We start from the raw sequence: 15,973 nt of genomic DNA on the forward strand, positions 1-15,973 counted from the left end.
TTCTGTCACATCAACACGTGTTCCCATCCTCCCTTTGCTCAGCAGGAACCATGTGTTGTCAAAAAACCCAGTGCACAAGGAGGACAATCTACCAAACCGCTTGTATGCCTGTATATGCCATATGCAGATATATATCCTTAGGTTATACTGCCTTGATTGCGGCTGCAGAAACGTGCTCCAAATGTCAGCACACGTGTGTGCATACAGAAAAATAAACTGGGACAAAAATCTTGAAAACCGGGGCAGATCTGAATCAATGGGGTGTTTTTATTTCCAAGGTGTGAACACTTTACTGCTATTTCCAGACAACCACACTAACTGTGCCATTCTCCTCAGTCAGGCTCTGACCCTCAAACCTAGCAAGGCCAACTTAAATTTCAACATCGGAAATTGCCAACACTCACCCCTTCTAGAAGGCAAAGCACTAACAAATCCAAATGACCTCTCACCCATTCGGCAGGGCGAGAACTTCCCCACCCTTCAGCATCTCCCTTGGAACTCCCCGGGACAGCCAAGCTTCCCAGAAACACTGAACACCAGCTGAGCGAACACAGAAAACAAAGACAGACAGATCACCCAGACGACGTGTTCCGGATTATCAGCCAGCTCAGGTCTTTATTCTGTGACTGGGTGCCCCCAGTTCCAGGCTGCTCGCCACAGCACAGACATCCCATCCCTGAGTGAAGCGACACAAACACGGGTAAAAAACTGAGCGTTTTATTTCTGTCTTATTATGTGATGGATTCTGTTCTTGAAATAACAACAGATTTCCTACAGCGTGTAGCCAATTAGTGCACATCTTGGGGCAATATCCTTCTCTGGCAAAGGAAGACAAGATCTTTGCCCTAGCAGATATTTGATTGGCAGGCATTATTAAAAAGAGGACACTTGGGCTGGGGGACATGCCCACAGCTTAGATATGTCAACACGACAAATGGACTGTCCTCCTTTGTGTCAATCCCTCCAGTTATGTTCCACCTGCTGCCCTATATTAGGTGTTTAAGGCAGCAGCTTTAAGGGACATCACGTGGGAAATGTGCAAGTGAGTACAACATGGAAACAACACGCTGCTCACTTGACAGATCCATTTGCTTACACATATGCTGGCAATTTTCAGATCCTTTGTAGACTGATCCTACACAATAGGTTTAGAAATTGGGGGACAAGAGATTCTTTCATTCAGCACCATGATCACCTTTTGTAAACTTTGGGTTTTAATCCATCTCTGGAAATTCATAATGGCCATCCAAGAGCCATCCGTTCCCTGAAAAACAGGAATTCCCTGAACTCTGGAATACTGCATATACAACAAGTGAGCTATCCAGATCCCTCTTCCTTTCCAACTCCTTCTCTTATTTAACAGTCCTAAAATCTGAAGCTGACATTTCTGACAGTAATGAGGCCAGATTGTAAAATCCTGTGATAAAGACTCCAGAGAGAGTTAGAAACAGTATTATCAGCTAGGTGCAAGACAGGCAGCCCAATGGGAAGCTCACTTTAAATGCTAGGTTTTATTTTCTGCAAGATTTTTTTCTGAAGCCATAAGGATCCTGGCTTATCCACTTTCCGGCTAGGTTCCCCAGAAATGACTCATCTCATTTGCTTTACCAGTACCTCAGCTGCTGCTCCTCCTCCCCACAGAAGCAGACAGAAAATTCACATTATCATCTATTCAGACGTAATACACACCTTCATGGAGCTCAGCGCAGACCATCTCCCATCACCCACTGTTTTACCTTCAACTAGACCATTAAGATCCACTTCTGTTCCTATTTTCAGTTTGCCCAATTTGAAAGGCAACTTATAGTAAATGTGTGGTAACTAAAGTAGTTCACAGAGTAACAGCTTGTCTAGATAAAGAGCTGACTGATTACATTTCTAAGGTGAGAAGCAGAAAACACCACGCAAAATGAGCACCTGCTAACCTAGCTGCTCAGACTGGTACCATCTCAAAGGCAGGAGGAGGTAGCTCCTTGGGCGTAAGATTTTCCAAACCCAGACTAAGAGAAAATCAGGCCAGAGCTCTGACTACACCTACTTCAACTGTTTTACAGAACGCTGATCACAAATATTTTTGGCCAAATGCGAGGTACCAGCCTCACAGCCCGCATTTAACACAAGATCAGAAGACATGTTCCCTTATACATGTCTACTAAGCCCAGACGCGGTTATTTTCTAAAACTCTAAAGTACAGCACAACAGCATTAAAATAATGGGCATTTGGGCACTTATTTGCTTTAAGACAAAGAGTAGTTGTTGATCCACACCAGCTCTGTCTACACCAGCCCAGAACTCATGTTCCTTTTACTGATTTCTCCTTGGCTTCTGCACCGAGAAGCGAGTTAAAGAGCATGGCGACTCCGGCTCCTCTCTGAGGAGTGGCCACACCAGTGAAATCTATTTTCTGCAGCAGCAAGAATCAATACACAAACTGACACTGGAATCTACTGCACCTCTTTCTGCTACCACTACTTTACTTTAACAGTAAGTCTCCAACGTCACCCCTCACTGCTCGGGGAGCGTATCCGGCCTGTGTGCCTTCGCCACCTGGAAGAAGCACCGCACTGTGCCCAGGCTGAGCCACCCTGAGAGAGGCCAATGCCCACCAGAAACACCCCAAGCCTCGCCATGGACTCCTTTGGCACAGATCCTACTCTCAGTTTTCAGCTTTTTGAACAGAACAAGAGCTGGCACCATGGCCGTTTTGAAGCTGCGATTTTCAGAGGTAGTGCTAGTGGCTTCACGTCAAGCTTGCAAGTTTGAAAATACTGTCCAAACTCTGCTTAGTGCTTCTACTTCAATCAATGCTTTCCACTCCTCCTGCAACGAAGTAGAATCCCTAGTAATACACAAAGGTCATTTCTTAAACATGAAAAATGATTTACAAGAATCACACTTCCCCACTGGTTGAAGACCTACAATAGTGAAACATCATTTAATGCCACGCTCCAGATTTGCACCTACCAAATCAAGCTGAGAGGCTCTTGGCATTCCTTTCCAAACAAAACTATTCGTATAAGCCTAACATACGCTCAAACAGATTTTAAGTTTCATATTTTATCAGAAATCATAATTAATACTTACGTGTTTGTTTCTATACTGAGAAAATTGAGAGAGGCCAAAAACTGTTGCTATGGCACCTCCTCCAATGAGAGCAGTTCCTTTCACTGCCTTCTGAAATGCCATTTTTTACTGTAAGAAAAGAAGATAAAAATTAATAGGCACTTTTACCATGTTAGAATCTAGGCTACACAGAATAGACCATTTGTAGAAACTAACAACAATGTTGTGACAAGTTGAAACTTAAGGTCATGATATATTAATTAGTGATTTTCATTGCAATATTAATAATTTCTAAACAAAGTCTAGACAGAGGCAAGCCAGAGTGCTCTGGTATTTGCTGTGAAAGCTGAACGACAGAAGAGTATTTATAAGTAGATATGTACACGCACCCCCCATTTAAACTCTAAGCACTCGTGTACGTGACAAGTGCTTACAACGCTGTGGCAAAAGCCAAAGAAGAACACCCTGTCGTCAGCCAGATGGCCACCAAATCCTCACCACAACAGAACAGCTGATCTGCTTGACAAGATCACCTTCAGCTACCCTCCCATCCCATTTCTACAATCACATTTCCTTAACGACACTCCATCTTGCTTTCCAGCCTGGAACAACGATCCCTGTGCTCACTGTACACCAGCAAAGCTTGTCCTACCCGGGAACGGTGGAGAAGCGACTCGTTGCTGGTCAGGGGGCAGGTCCTTCAGCGAGAGGCACCAGCAGAGGCAGTGCACAAGATCAAGTGGCTTGAAGTAAGTGCTGAACTTTATCATCTAGCTACAGAGGGTTTAAAACTAGCCCTATGTGGGTCAGGCAAATTCTTAAAAGACCCAGTGTTCAGATACTGAATGAAAAATTTGCATGGAACTGACCTGAATCTTAAGCAGGCACAACCTAATCCATCTCCCCAGGACCGCGGCGGCTCGCATCGCATTCGAAACAACACACATCAAGTCCGAAGGACTCCCGTCAGCGCCCCAAGCCCTCCGGCTCTCAAGACATCTTTGTCCCAGCCCCAGGTTCCCCCAGCACTCCCCACACAAGAGATTTCGCACCGTTAAGGCTTACAGCAGAAGCAGGCAACGTGTACAAGCCCGTGCCAACACCGGAACACCAGCGGACTCACAACGCGGCGGGAGTGGCCCCGGGCCAGGAGCAAGGGGCCGCAGGGCTGGGCCGGGGGAGGCCCCAGTAGCCTCACCCACAGCCTGGTTTGGGGCCTCGGCCCTCGCCCTGGCCCAGCACCTTGTAAATACCGTTAAACACGAAATGCTGTATGTCACGTTACGTCCGTACCTATTTCATCCTTCTTCTCCCATCAGTCCTTCCAGCGAGCATAACTGTTCTTTTTCCTTAATGCACCAAACGTGTTTAAGACACAAGCCAAACAAGGAAGCTTCAATTTTAAGCCAGTAGAGATGCTAACTTCTTTCCCTGTGCACTTTGCTTGCAGCACGCTCAGCGTGGGGGGAAATCCCACTAACATTTGAGGTACAGATGTTGTATGTCTGCACTATATGCAAGTGGTTATTGTACAGAAGGTCATGACTCACAGCTTCCCCCAAGTCTTTCTGAAGAGCAGCGTGTATGCTCTTAAAGATTCCCGCCATAACAACCCTTCTTGGTGCTTACGTAGAATATCCCATTTTCCATTTACTTCATACTTCGGTCTCAAAAAAGACCAACTTCATGTTTCCTTTATACCATGACAGGGAGGAATAAAAGGGAAAGGCAACTTCCCACAGCCAGGGAGTTTCTGAAAGGGAAGTTACTGTGGAGGCCTGGCCTCAAAAGCTACTGCACCTCCACAGAAACAGGGAGTGAGTGTCAAGTCAGGGGTCCGGGACCTTGCTGCCAGGAACAGCAAGCAACTGCACGACCACCAGCAAGCACACGGCCTGCAGAGTCCCTCTGCCGTCGCTCTGGCTCAAGCCTCGCACGACAGGACTGGAGCAATCTGAGAAACGTCCTATCGCAGGAGCAGGGTGCCTCAGAATCAGACCCTATCCTGTAGGTTTATCCTCCCCCCCCCCCCAAAGCCAAATAAAGAGTAAAACCTAACCATCAGCTAAACCCCACCACCTAAAATCTGTTAAGACAACCTTTTGTATTATCGCTTCTAGATACCTGAAAATGCCTACAGATACTCATGCGGTTGTAAGACAATGTGAAATTCAGTACTGCACAAGAATTAAAACAGCAGCTGGGAAACTTGCACTGCCGTCACCACACTCATTGCCTCCTGCAAAATAAAAGAACTATGACAATGAACATCAGCTCACATACCGTCTAGAGCCACGCGAAGCATATGGCAGTGGTGAATACACACACATCACCCAAGCACTCCGCGTACTACACGCTTCTGCCATCAGGTTTCTTCAAGTCCCTAGAATAATAACTCATCTTTCAGACAGCAAACTGGTGGCAGACTTGAAGTAGTTTCACACACCTTACGCATCAGCAAAGTAAGAGTATGAAACCCTTGCAAGTGCCTGTTCTGGGAACACAATATGCTCTAGAATCCATGGGAGTTTAAAAAGAACAAATTAGCATCTTCCACCAAGCCGGCTTGCACGTCTGCAGAGATACTGGCTTTCAAGAAAACAAATGAAGTGTATTCTCTCAATGTCGCACCAAGTTCAGTGAGGAAGGGTGACGGCTGAAGCACAAATCCTGGCTTATCCCTGTTCAGCTAAACTCTCCACAAGTTCATTAACTACGAGCAAACTAATTGAGAGCCCCAGCTCAGCAGCTGGTGTCCGATGGCAAGCGCAGGCCAACAGGCTCCCAGCCCAGTGCTGAGCACCCACACCTTCCCCTGTGCAATGAGGCACCCCCCACCCAGGGTAAGCCCAGCCCACGGCGGGGCAGGCTGCAGAACCAGTGCAAGGGAGAGCACAGCCCACGCTGAGCCTTGCTCCTTGTCCCCCAGCCTTCTTAGGCCTTTTCCAAGACTTCTCTTTGAAGAGCAGGTACACACCTACCAGAGTCAGAGCAGCACAAGGTGTACAAACCGCTGACTAAAACCCTCAGGGATCATCGCCTACACCAGGTTACTTTAAAAATCCAGTTTCCCAGACAGCTTTGGAAGTAATTTATTTTGTTTTAAAAAACAAGGCAATCACAGTCTTAGGACTGCATGTTCTACTGGGCCTCTTTAACAAGCCCATTATCAATACTTCTAAAAAAAAAAACCCCAAGCCCCCAAGTTTTTAAAACTGAAGAAATAACGCAGCTATTTGACCTCTTTATGGGTTTTACTTGACCTAGTTACAGGTTAAAAACCCCTTACTGCATCAGCCTAAATCCAAAGTTTCTCTCACAGTGAATCACACTAGAAATATCATTGCATATATGAAGAAAAAAAGCACCAATTCCCCCAAAGCTGTGTAGCAGATTTCTAAGTTGTTTGTACAACAATGCTGCACAAACTTAGGAAAGTAATTAGGAGAAATAAACTCAACACTCACCACAATTCTGAGTTACATGGATAGCCTGATGCTATTTTTCAGTAGTCTGAAATATCTATTCTTCTGATAACTTTTTTGTTAAAAAAAAACCCGTAAAACAGAATATGGTCACATAGGGAATAAAAGCTGTACTGGGCGAGTGCTGGGAAATAAGATAATGACTAATATTACACCTGCTCTTCATGTTCAGAGAGCTGTGTCTCCTCCGTTTCCATCTCCCAACAGGCCTCTGCAAATAGCCAGCCCAGAGCCCAGGTCTCTGCTTCCAAGCACCATCTCCTCCGCGCTTCCCGGCGGGGACAGCAACCTGCCGCGCTGACACACCTTCCCCGAGCCCCCACCCCACCGCTGTGCTCCCGCGAGCCGAGAGGCGACGATTTGCTCCGGATGCCGTGGGTTCTTGTTCATTAACTAGGATAAACACTACTTCTTCCGGATAAGAGAATTCGTTTAAACAAACAAACAGCAAAACCAACAAAAGCCCCCATGCTCCCACAATGCTTACTTTGATCCAGAAAGCTTTGAAGCATCTGTCACCGGCTCTAACACAATACTAGAGAGGCAAGCAAACAGCTTTTATTTAACAGTTGCCTATACAAAATCTCTATTAGGAACCCAACAAACTCGGCTGCCAACTGCACGCAGTAAATATTCCTTCATATGTATAAATAAAGGACAGCCAAGCTCCAGAAGTCAAACGATTATCAAAATCAAATGAAAGTTCAACTCAAAACTGGTTTCTTGAAAGTTTTGGATCAGATACAAAAATTTTTAGAATGGTGCCTATTTGTCTTTTGGCATACTAACGTTTTCCACCTTCAAATTTCTACCAGTGAAACTTTAAGAACCCAGCGCAAGCAAGGCAATGCCCGCAGAGATCCGCAGCACCCGAGAGCGCCGATGCCCAACCAGGGGCGGTCAGAGCAGGGAGAGCAGAGGCAGCCGCTGCCCGCTCCCACCGCCTCCTGCACGCGGAGTCAGACACAGTCAGGTACCAGTAAGGAGGGGAGGAGAGATCTGAGAGCACCCACATCCCAGGCTGGAAGCCGCAGGGGTACAGAAGATGCTTCAGAAGCAGCGAAGGCAATAACCTGGGAGGAGGATCAGGCTGGAAAGCCACGTGGGTTCAGGATCACTCCCGCAGTGGGACCTCACACCGGTCTTGCTGGGCATACAGCTGTCCTAACCGCACCGAAATGAAGTTAGAGATGTCACAGAGGACGATGTTGCCGCTTTCATTATACCAGATAACATAAAAACCATAAAGAAACCTGCAGGCTCAGTGCCCTCCATACAGGAGGGATTTCGAGCCTCAGGGGTCAGCTGTCGGTGAGGGGCTACCCTCTGCTTGCCCGACAGCCGGGTACGTGAGTCATTAGCTCTACTCAGAGCCGATAGCCAGATTACGTGCAATTCTCTGGAGAAAGGAACACTCCCGGGAGACCAGCTGCTCAAATTGCCACATAAATCTTGCTCGCCATCAGTAAGAGAACCTTATTCAGGGACAGAAAGGAAAATGCGGCTTAACATAAGCCACTCCAGCGCAAAGCTAGACAGGCATTGAAACCTACAGACGGTGCTTTTACACCTAGAACATCTCCATTTCATCCCCGGAACCCGCAAGCCCACATCTGCGAGGTATGAGGAGATGTATTTGGATTAGGCTGAATTGAGCTCGGAGCATTAGCCAGTTCCACGGGCAGACAGAGCCCCAGACAAACAGACCCAGTATATACGTGCCAGGCTGCCGTGTGCCGTGCCGAGGCTCTGCCCCGGACCCCTCAGTGGGGCCTGACTAGGGCATATTCCATCTTCTCCTGGCCCAAACGCTCCTTTCCGACAGGAATTGCATCCCGTGCGGGAAATGGCATGCACTGAGGTCTCCTCTGGGCAGGAGGACGGCTTAAACGCTGCCCCGGCATAAACACTACCAAAGAGAAATTAGAGGCTCTCTGAACATACACTTGGGGTTTTTTTCCTCCAGTTCTGTCCCAGAACAGCTGCTAAAGGCTACTGTCAGCACCAAGCAGGATAAACCAGAGCACAGAAGATGAAAGGGGAAAGAATGCAGCCCGCATAGTTACGACAGGGGTTGTACACAGAGCGCTATGGACACAGGGAAGGGCCTACACTTAAAAACCCCTCATCTTTTCCAAGTAGGTAATAAAACCTGACTCTCTTCCAAGCTGAGATCAATGGCTTGTGATGGAAACAGAATTTTATTTTAATGAAAATTATAATAGCAGACAGCACAAGAAGCAATGCAGTCAGAAATAAGTCATCTTTCCATAACACAAATATCTTGAGTCACCTTGAAAAATGGCTCACACGGTGCTTTAATGCTGTAAGCGCCATCTGACACTGTAAACCTGCACGTTAAGCCTTACCCTTAAACTGCAGCCTTTCGACCCAGGCCCTTGAGGCCAGGGTGGGCTGAAGTCCCCGGCCAGCTCTAGGACAAGGAGCCCTTGGCTGGCACGGGAGGAGCCGGTGGCACGGCACGGGATCTGGCCAAGGGGTTAACTAAGGGGAACACTTCCCAGTGTAAGGACATCAGCTCAAACTTCTAGCTATTAAACAATTCCTGGTAAGAAGAAGTAGGCTTTAAACTTGAAAGGAAACACAAAGGGGAAGGAATTAAAAAAAGAAAGAGCTAGTCTACCTGAAACAGAAACTAACCTGAAAGACTTCTTGGGACAAGTTCATGCTTTCAGTTTCCAGAAGTTAAAAAAGTTAATCCAAGCTGTCATGGCAGCGGGGGCCGCTCCCTCCTGCGGTGCATTTCTTTGCCAGCAATTCGGAGCAGCGCTCATGTTGAAGTAAACAACCACACAACAGTCGCTTCCGTAGGAAGCTCCCGCTCCAGAGCCCAGGCTGGTGGCTGGCCACCCTGCCTCGGCGAGGTGTGTGGCTGAACCTGACGAGCTAACAGACCCTGGACCTCCTGCACCAAGGGCAAGGGCTCTGCCTCAGCAATTAATACACTTCTGAAACACAGGATTCTTCTGCTACACTGTCAGCCCGCCATTTAAGAACCAAAAAGCATACGAAACGCAACTCACATCCTGTTTTTTCAAGAAGTGATTTCAACACCCGTCTTCAGTAGCTGCTTCTGAATAGCATGCCCCACACGACAAACATCAGCCACCCTCCGTTCTCCTTGGCCGATATAAATCCTAGGAGTGACTTGCCTTCCTTCCTTCCTTCCCGTAACGCTCAGCCCAGGTAGCTGCAAGACTGTTGGCTGGATCTTACTCTGAGTTGCGTAACCCACTCCCACCCGAGGAGGCCAGGTGACTGAAAAGGAAACGTGGCAGACGCTGGCATTTCTGTACTCAAGTACTTTCTAATTATCAAGGTATCAGGCTGGGTCTAAGCATCGTGTGGCCAAAGTTGAGGGAAAGAATGAGAGGAATGAGGGAAGAGGGAGGGAAGGAGAACGGTGGAAAATTCAGACGCAGAACCGTGAGTTAGAGATCAAAGAAAGATGACTACTTTAGCAAAAGTGAGGAGACAGATGGATACAAACTGTAGAGCTTAGCAATAGGAGTGTGTGACGCCCTGTGTGCTGCCATCAGACATGGTGTATGAGACGCAAAACCTGTTAAATTAAGAGAAGAAATCCAATCTGTTATGTTGTATATCTGTGTGCTTTACGAGGCCATTACCATGGAATCTGGGTGCTTCACATTCCATTTTAAACGAACACATCTAATAAAGTGAGTCACTCAATGGAAGACTTAAAAATAGAAAACTTATAATCATCACCACTATAGTTTGCATAACTTGCCACTGGCACAGTAGCACTGTCTAATTCAATCCTTCTCATTCTTCCCAAAAGTTTCTCAGGTAAGTTTTGGACGATGAAAGCCCCAGACCAATGTTCCTCCAGGCGGAGCTAAGTCTTGTGCTGCCTCTGCTTTCCCAAACAGCTGAAGGCGCTCTCCTCAGCTCCCTCTAATTCAGCTTTTGATCCTTCTTACAAGACTAAAAAGGTGGCCACTGTGACGGCGCACAGAACAGCAGTGAGACAGGCCACAGTCAGGGTTCTTACTGTGGGTAGCTGAAGCATTTAAAGCTGTACGCATCCTGAGAGCATGTTACTGGCAGTTTGCAGGGTGTGTCAATGCAGGAAGTGGCCAAATAACAAGAAAAAGGGGATGTAATCAGAAAATAATCCCATCAGCACCCCCCCCTTAACAAGATCATCTACCAGCTCTTTCTTGTTTGCTTTCTAAAAGACTGAGGTGGTCAACACTACAGTACATCGGCTGTCAGACCATACTAACTGAGTAAGCATCTCAAAGGCAAGTGATTAAAGCTCAAGCCAAGCAGGACTGAAGATGCTTCCCCTGCAGCACTCCCAACCATCACCGTGCATCTCCCTTCTTGGCCGATACGGGTCTGATCTCCTGGGCCTCCCTGCGCTCCTCGTCACCTAATCAGCAGCCACAGCAAGCAGCAGAACAAAGCAGCACGTGTGAAGGGCAACCAACGCTGTAACCGACCTCACCAGCAGAGCTCTGGGCCACTGACTCACGCACTCGTGACTTCCACGTGCCATTACTGAAAGCCGTACCTGGAATGAAGCCATGTGTCAAGAAAGAGCTCCAGTGGGTACGAGACACAGCCGACACATCCCAGCAGAGTCCACCCTCCAGATCCTCTCCTAAAGCCTCCCATGGCTACTTCAGGTTCTTAAACACAAGTTACGGCACTTAAATTAATTACCCAAGAACTACCTCACCAACCAAGCACAGAAACATAACCCGCAATATATAGACAGCTCACCGGGTTACAAGTCCCCTTCAGCCATGGACCACACCACAAATTTGTAAGTTCCTGTACAGAGAACTTAAAACCCCAAAGCCCCGCAGGCCACCCCGCACCAACAAGTGGAAGCAAAGCAGTCGTTTACCGTACAGGGAAAATCCTTCCCACGCTCCAGTACAGGCAACTAGCTCAGCTATCAGGCCCAAAAGTAGTTGCAGCGCTTGTCGTGCACAAAAATAAAGGAAAAACAAAGCAAAAAATAGGCGTACTATCCTCATTCCTTCTTTTGGTCCCTGCTGCTTCAAACTACTTGATTTGCTTTCTGTACCCGGGTCCCAGGATCTCCCCACCCAGCATTAGGTGATATCCCAGCTGCTTGAAGCTGTATCCTACAAGGAACGAACTTTTTTGGCTTCTCTTTCCACTCTTTGTATTTTTAACCTAACCACTTCTTTTTCTTCTGGTTCATCACCCTCCTACAGAAAAAATGCCTTACAGATAATGAGGGGAAAAGTTGGATTTGTAAATGTTTCTTGGGATTTCAGATAGTAATAGCCTTGCCAGAGAAAGCAGTATGTCTCAGACTGAGGCAATACTCACAGACAACGATGGCTCTGATCCCAAGCACTGTACCCAGGAACTAACAGCAATACAGAGAAACACTGAGATCATGAGTATTTTGAGCTTTCCCACCATACAAACATCATAATATATTTATGAAGTTTTATGATAAAAGTATTTAAATTCCCTCCTGTCCTACTGAAACATTACTTCAGAATCTGCCATTCAAGGAGTGGGAAACCTACTCTCTGGCCTCATTACTGACTAAATGTACGCAGGATGATTTCCATACTTTTTTGTTCTTGTGCCAACATTGTCTTTAGCTTAAATAGTTCAAACAGTCCTTCTTGCTCTCTGTATTAGTGGGGGTTAATATCAGCCATAAACCCCACCACACACACAATACAAACTCGTGAATACAATAAACCAATTACTGTAATTAGAAAGAGATGTCCTTGTTAGATACAGTTATTTTATAGTTGTTCACCCTTTTTTCTGATATTCATCATTCCCCTCATAGTCAATGCAGGTGTGTGATTAGACAGTCTACCAATTCAGCTTGATCCTAATACCGCACTATATCCACAATTTTCTTTCCTCCCACCCCAAACACTAAAGGAGAAAGGGTTAGAAAGTAAGGTGTTTTGCTTATTACAAGACTGGACACAGACCTGCATATACAAACAGGCACCTGCTCGAAAAATAACTACAAATGAGGTGATTACTTAGGTGTGTCGAGGAAGTAGCCTAGTTTAGATACCGGGGTAAAGATTGAGACCTGATAGCACATGCAAATTGAATGCCAGGGGAGGGGCATGCGTTCAATATCATTTTGAAATCAGAATCAACACTTGGTTTGAGAAACACTGTGCCAAGTGAAAACAGCACTGTCCAAGACTTTGCACCCAGCCAGCAGAGAAACGACAATCTGGGCTCCATCAGCATTAACTCAGGGCAGGTTCATTTGGAAACCCCTCTGAGACAGAGCTCCATGTTCGCTTGGGAACCGGGCTCAGAGAGAGTTATTTAGGGATACAGGCTGTTTCTAAAAGCAATACTGTGATACTGTAGAAGAGTTTTGATTACAAATTGTATGTTCATTACCTAATAAAAATTGTTCTCTAAAGTAACGCTTTTTGGAAAAAATGGGCTACATCTACGTTAGCAAGAGAGCTATGGCACAGCTGCAGGGGACCCCTAAAGCAAAACGGCTCTTGCTGAGAACGTGGTCCTGGTGCTCCGCACCGACTGCTCACAAGTAGCTCCAGTCTGGACCCACCATCACCCATGAAGCAGTCAAAGCACACGAGTCCTTCCTTCTCCAAAGGGGGATCTTCCCACTTTTGCCCCAACCGCTTCAGAATTCTTTTTCCCAGCCTCCAATTTTTATTTCGTGTTCATTTCCCTTTTCACCCAGCTTTCTGCTGGTCTCCCACAGCCCCTCCCGAGTGCACCCACCGAGGAAGGGGACAGGCACGTGCCCAGATATCCACCCTTCTGGAGGCAGAGCTGGAGGCTCACACCCACCAGCTCCCCTCGGCGGCACACCCACAGCAATAAAGCTAATCCCTGGAAAAATGCAGGCTCAAACTACAACCAGAAGGCCAACCGATATACAGATTAACTAAATTATACAGCTAGACTATCAGGCCTCTGGTTTGGGTGCAGCATAGGCCCACATATTTCAGAAAAGGTAAAATAATTCTGTAAGTCCTGTTTGCCAGCGTGTAAACAAGCAGTATGATAAAAGTAAGCCATTGCTTAACAGAGCTACTTGCAAATGCAAACCCTTGTTTTGAAACCATCGAGATATTTACATGTGAAAGTAGAAAGTAACAATTGCAAACTGACTGTGGAAAAAGCATATTCCTTTTAAATATTTGCTCAAGCTTGCAGAGACTTGTGTGAAGACAAAGTTGGTAGCAGAAAGGAACCTGTATGAGCTTTCCTTTGGAAAACTGCTTTGCATTAATGGCCTTTGAACCTACCACATCCATCCAGCTTTCCAAATTTCTCTTAGTGACAGATTACCTGGTAGAAATGGGTCTCTAGAGAAAATATCACATTATGTAATAAAGGCTAGATCACAAAGTTACCATTACTGTGCTCCTGTGCATGCATACATGTGCACACACATAATTAAGCAAAATGAAGAGTATATCCATATATACACAAAGTAAGACTATAAATTAGAGGTAAGGTGTGTGTATAATTTTTCACGCATGTGCGTGCCTACTCAAAACTTTCATCCAAAGTTAGACGAAATAAAACTGGTAAATGTCTAACATTAACAATATTCTGCTTATTGCTATTACAGAAGAGCCAATACTGGAATTTGCCTTAGCTATCAGCACTTAAAGACCCGGAAATATCAGATTGAGCCTTTACAAGCTCATCATCAGCCGCTGCTCACCATTAAACATTTCTGAGGAACCGTACCTACAAATAAGTAAGACAAGTTCTGATGAACGGCAATTAAAAATACACCACGCTCCTAACAGCTGAGTCTCCAAGCTCGCTTCCTATCCATGGTCAGAAGATTATCTTACGAAGAGAGTTCAGAGTCTTCAGGCCAACGTCAGTGTAATTAGGGCAGCAAAGAGACACTGGGGAGGGTGGCAAGGAGCGGGGCAGAGAAGTGCAACTACTTCAGGGTGGAGAAGGGAGAGTCCCCTCTTCCTAGCAGCGGGTGGAGGGGAACTCGCTTTCAGTGCGCTTTTACTACCGGTTTGCAGTAAACAGTAGGCTCAGTTCAACAGGTAGTAAATCTGGCTGTTTTAAACTCAAGGTCTTCACACAAACATACACGTGCATTTATATCTTTTCCTGTAGTAATGGGCTTACAAACATTTACTGAAGTGATTGGGTAGAAGAGCTAAGAACTCACAAAAGTTTAGGACTTGTTACCCTGACACACTCTCACCCAGAAATGGTCCCAGGAGTAAGTTCAGTGCAAGTGAGGAGTAACCGCTCCTATTTTCCAAAGTTCAGTGTAACTACAGCTGTGCTATTCTTTGCCCAGAACTCACTTTTTTTTTTTTTTTAATAATAGGATATGCTGTATTCTACCAGCTCTATCTGAGAAAGAAAACACAGTTAAAGAGTTCTGCAGACCCCCTATTTGTGACATATGGATGCCTACACATGTGCCAACAGCTGCCCATGACCAGAGACACCAGGGCTGTGTCTGAGGGCCACTCTCGGGGTGCTCAGCCCCGGCGCAGGGTGACAACGCGCAAACAGGACAGCTGCCTACTTCCAGAAAACAGCCACACGCTCAATTTTCTGGGCGTTCTTTCCAGCCAAAAGTTTAAATAAAACAGGGGGGAGCAGGCTGGGAGCCCTCGGTAGCGCGAGCTCCTGCTGTACTTCGCAAAAGTAAGACCTGGCGAAGGAGAGGGACGGCCACGACGCGTTGGTGACCAATTCCTAACAAAGGCAACTCCAGAGCGTACCCCGGGGTCACAACCCCCGTGCCCGGGACGCGGCACACACCGGACCCGCCCTGGCCGGGCCAGCGCCCGGAGCCGCCCCGGCAAAGCCCCCCCGCGGGGACGGCTCCCGCCCCGCTCCCCGCCGCTCCCGGCCCCCCACCAGCACCCGAAGCCACTTACAGCCGGAGCCCCGGGCGGGCCCGCGTCCCTCTCCGCGCTGCTCGCCGGCCGGCGGGACGAGAAGCCGGGGGAGGGCCGTGGCCGGCTGCCCGCCCGCCCGCCTCCTCCTCCGGCCGCGGCACGCCTCACCTCGCCGCCGGCGGCTCACCAGCCGCCTCCCCGCTCCGCCTTAACCCCCGGCGGCGCCTCCCCGCCCTGCCCGCTGCCCCCCCCCGCCGGGAGGCCGCGGCCGGGCCTAGCGGCAGCGCGGTTCCCCCTCAGGAGGGGAGGCGCGGGCTAGGCCGCACCGCCGGGGCCTGCTCCCGCGCCGCCGCGCCCCGGGATAGAGTGAGGGGCGTCGCGGCCCATGGCGGCCCCTCCTCCGGCGAGGGCTGCCGGGGCGGCGGAGCCAGCCCCCACGCGTCGGCCGAAGGCCCTCGCCGGCCGCGGGAGCGGCTCCTTTGGACGCTGCCGTTGTGGTTTCTGGGGGTTGTTCACCCTCGCCTTTGAACTGGG

At 47.8% G+C, this 15,973-nt stretch overlaps 1 protein-coding gene across 3 annotated transcripts in view; it reads right to left on the bottom strand.

Annotated features, from left to right (window-relative positions):
• GPD2 (glycerol-3-phosphate dehydrogenase 2) overlaps nucleotides 1-15,861 on the bottom strand; it is a 62,440-nt gene extending 46,579 nt beyond the window's left edge. Inside the window, exons 1-3 of one of the 3 annotated variants that reach the window (XM_074828433.1) lie at nucleotides 15,479-15,861; nucleotides 11,039-11,109; nucleotides 3,085-3,192 (exon numbers count right to left, since the gene is read on the bottom strand). In XM_074828433.1, the coding sequence (XP_074684534.1) occupies nucleotides 3,085-3,186 (102 nt within the window). In that variant the 5' untranslated portion in view covers nucleotides 3,187-3,192; nucleotides 11,039-11,109; nucleotides 15,479-15,861. The remainder of the gene's footprint in view (nucleotides 1-3,084; nucleotides 3,193-11,038; nucleotides 11,110-15,478) is intronic. The other 2 variants (XM_074828432.1, XM_074828435.1) reach the window with 2 other exon arrangements.
• Between the last annotated feature and the right edge of the window lie 112 nt (nucleotides 15,862-15,973).

This window comes from Strix aluco, chromosome 6, assembly GCF_031877795.1.
Source record: "Strix aluco isolate bStrAlu1 chromosome 6, bStrAlu1.hap1, whole genome shotgun sequence".
In the NCBI taxonomy this organism is placed as follows: domain Eukaryota; kingdom Metazoa; phylum Chordata; class Aves; order Strigiformes; family Strigidae; genus Strix; species Strix aluco.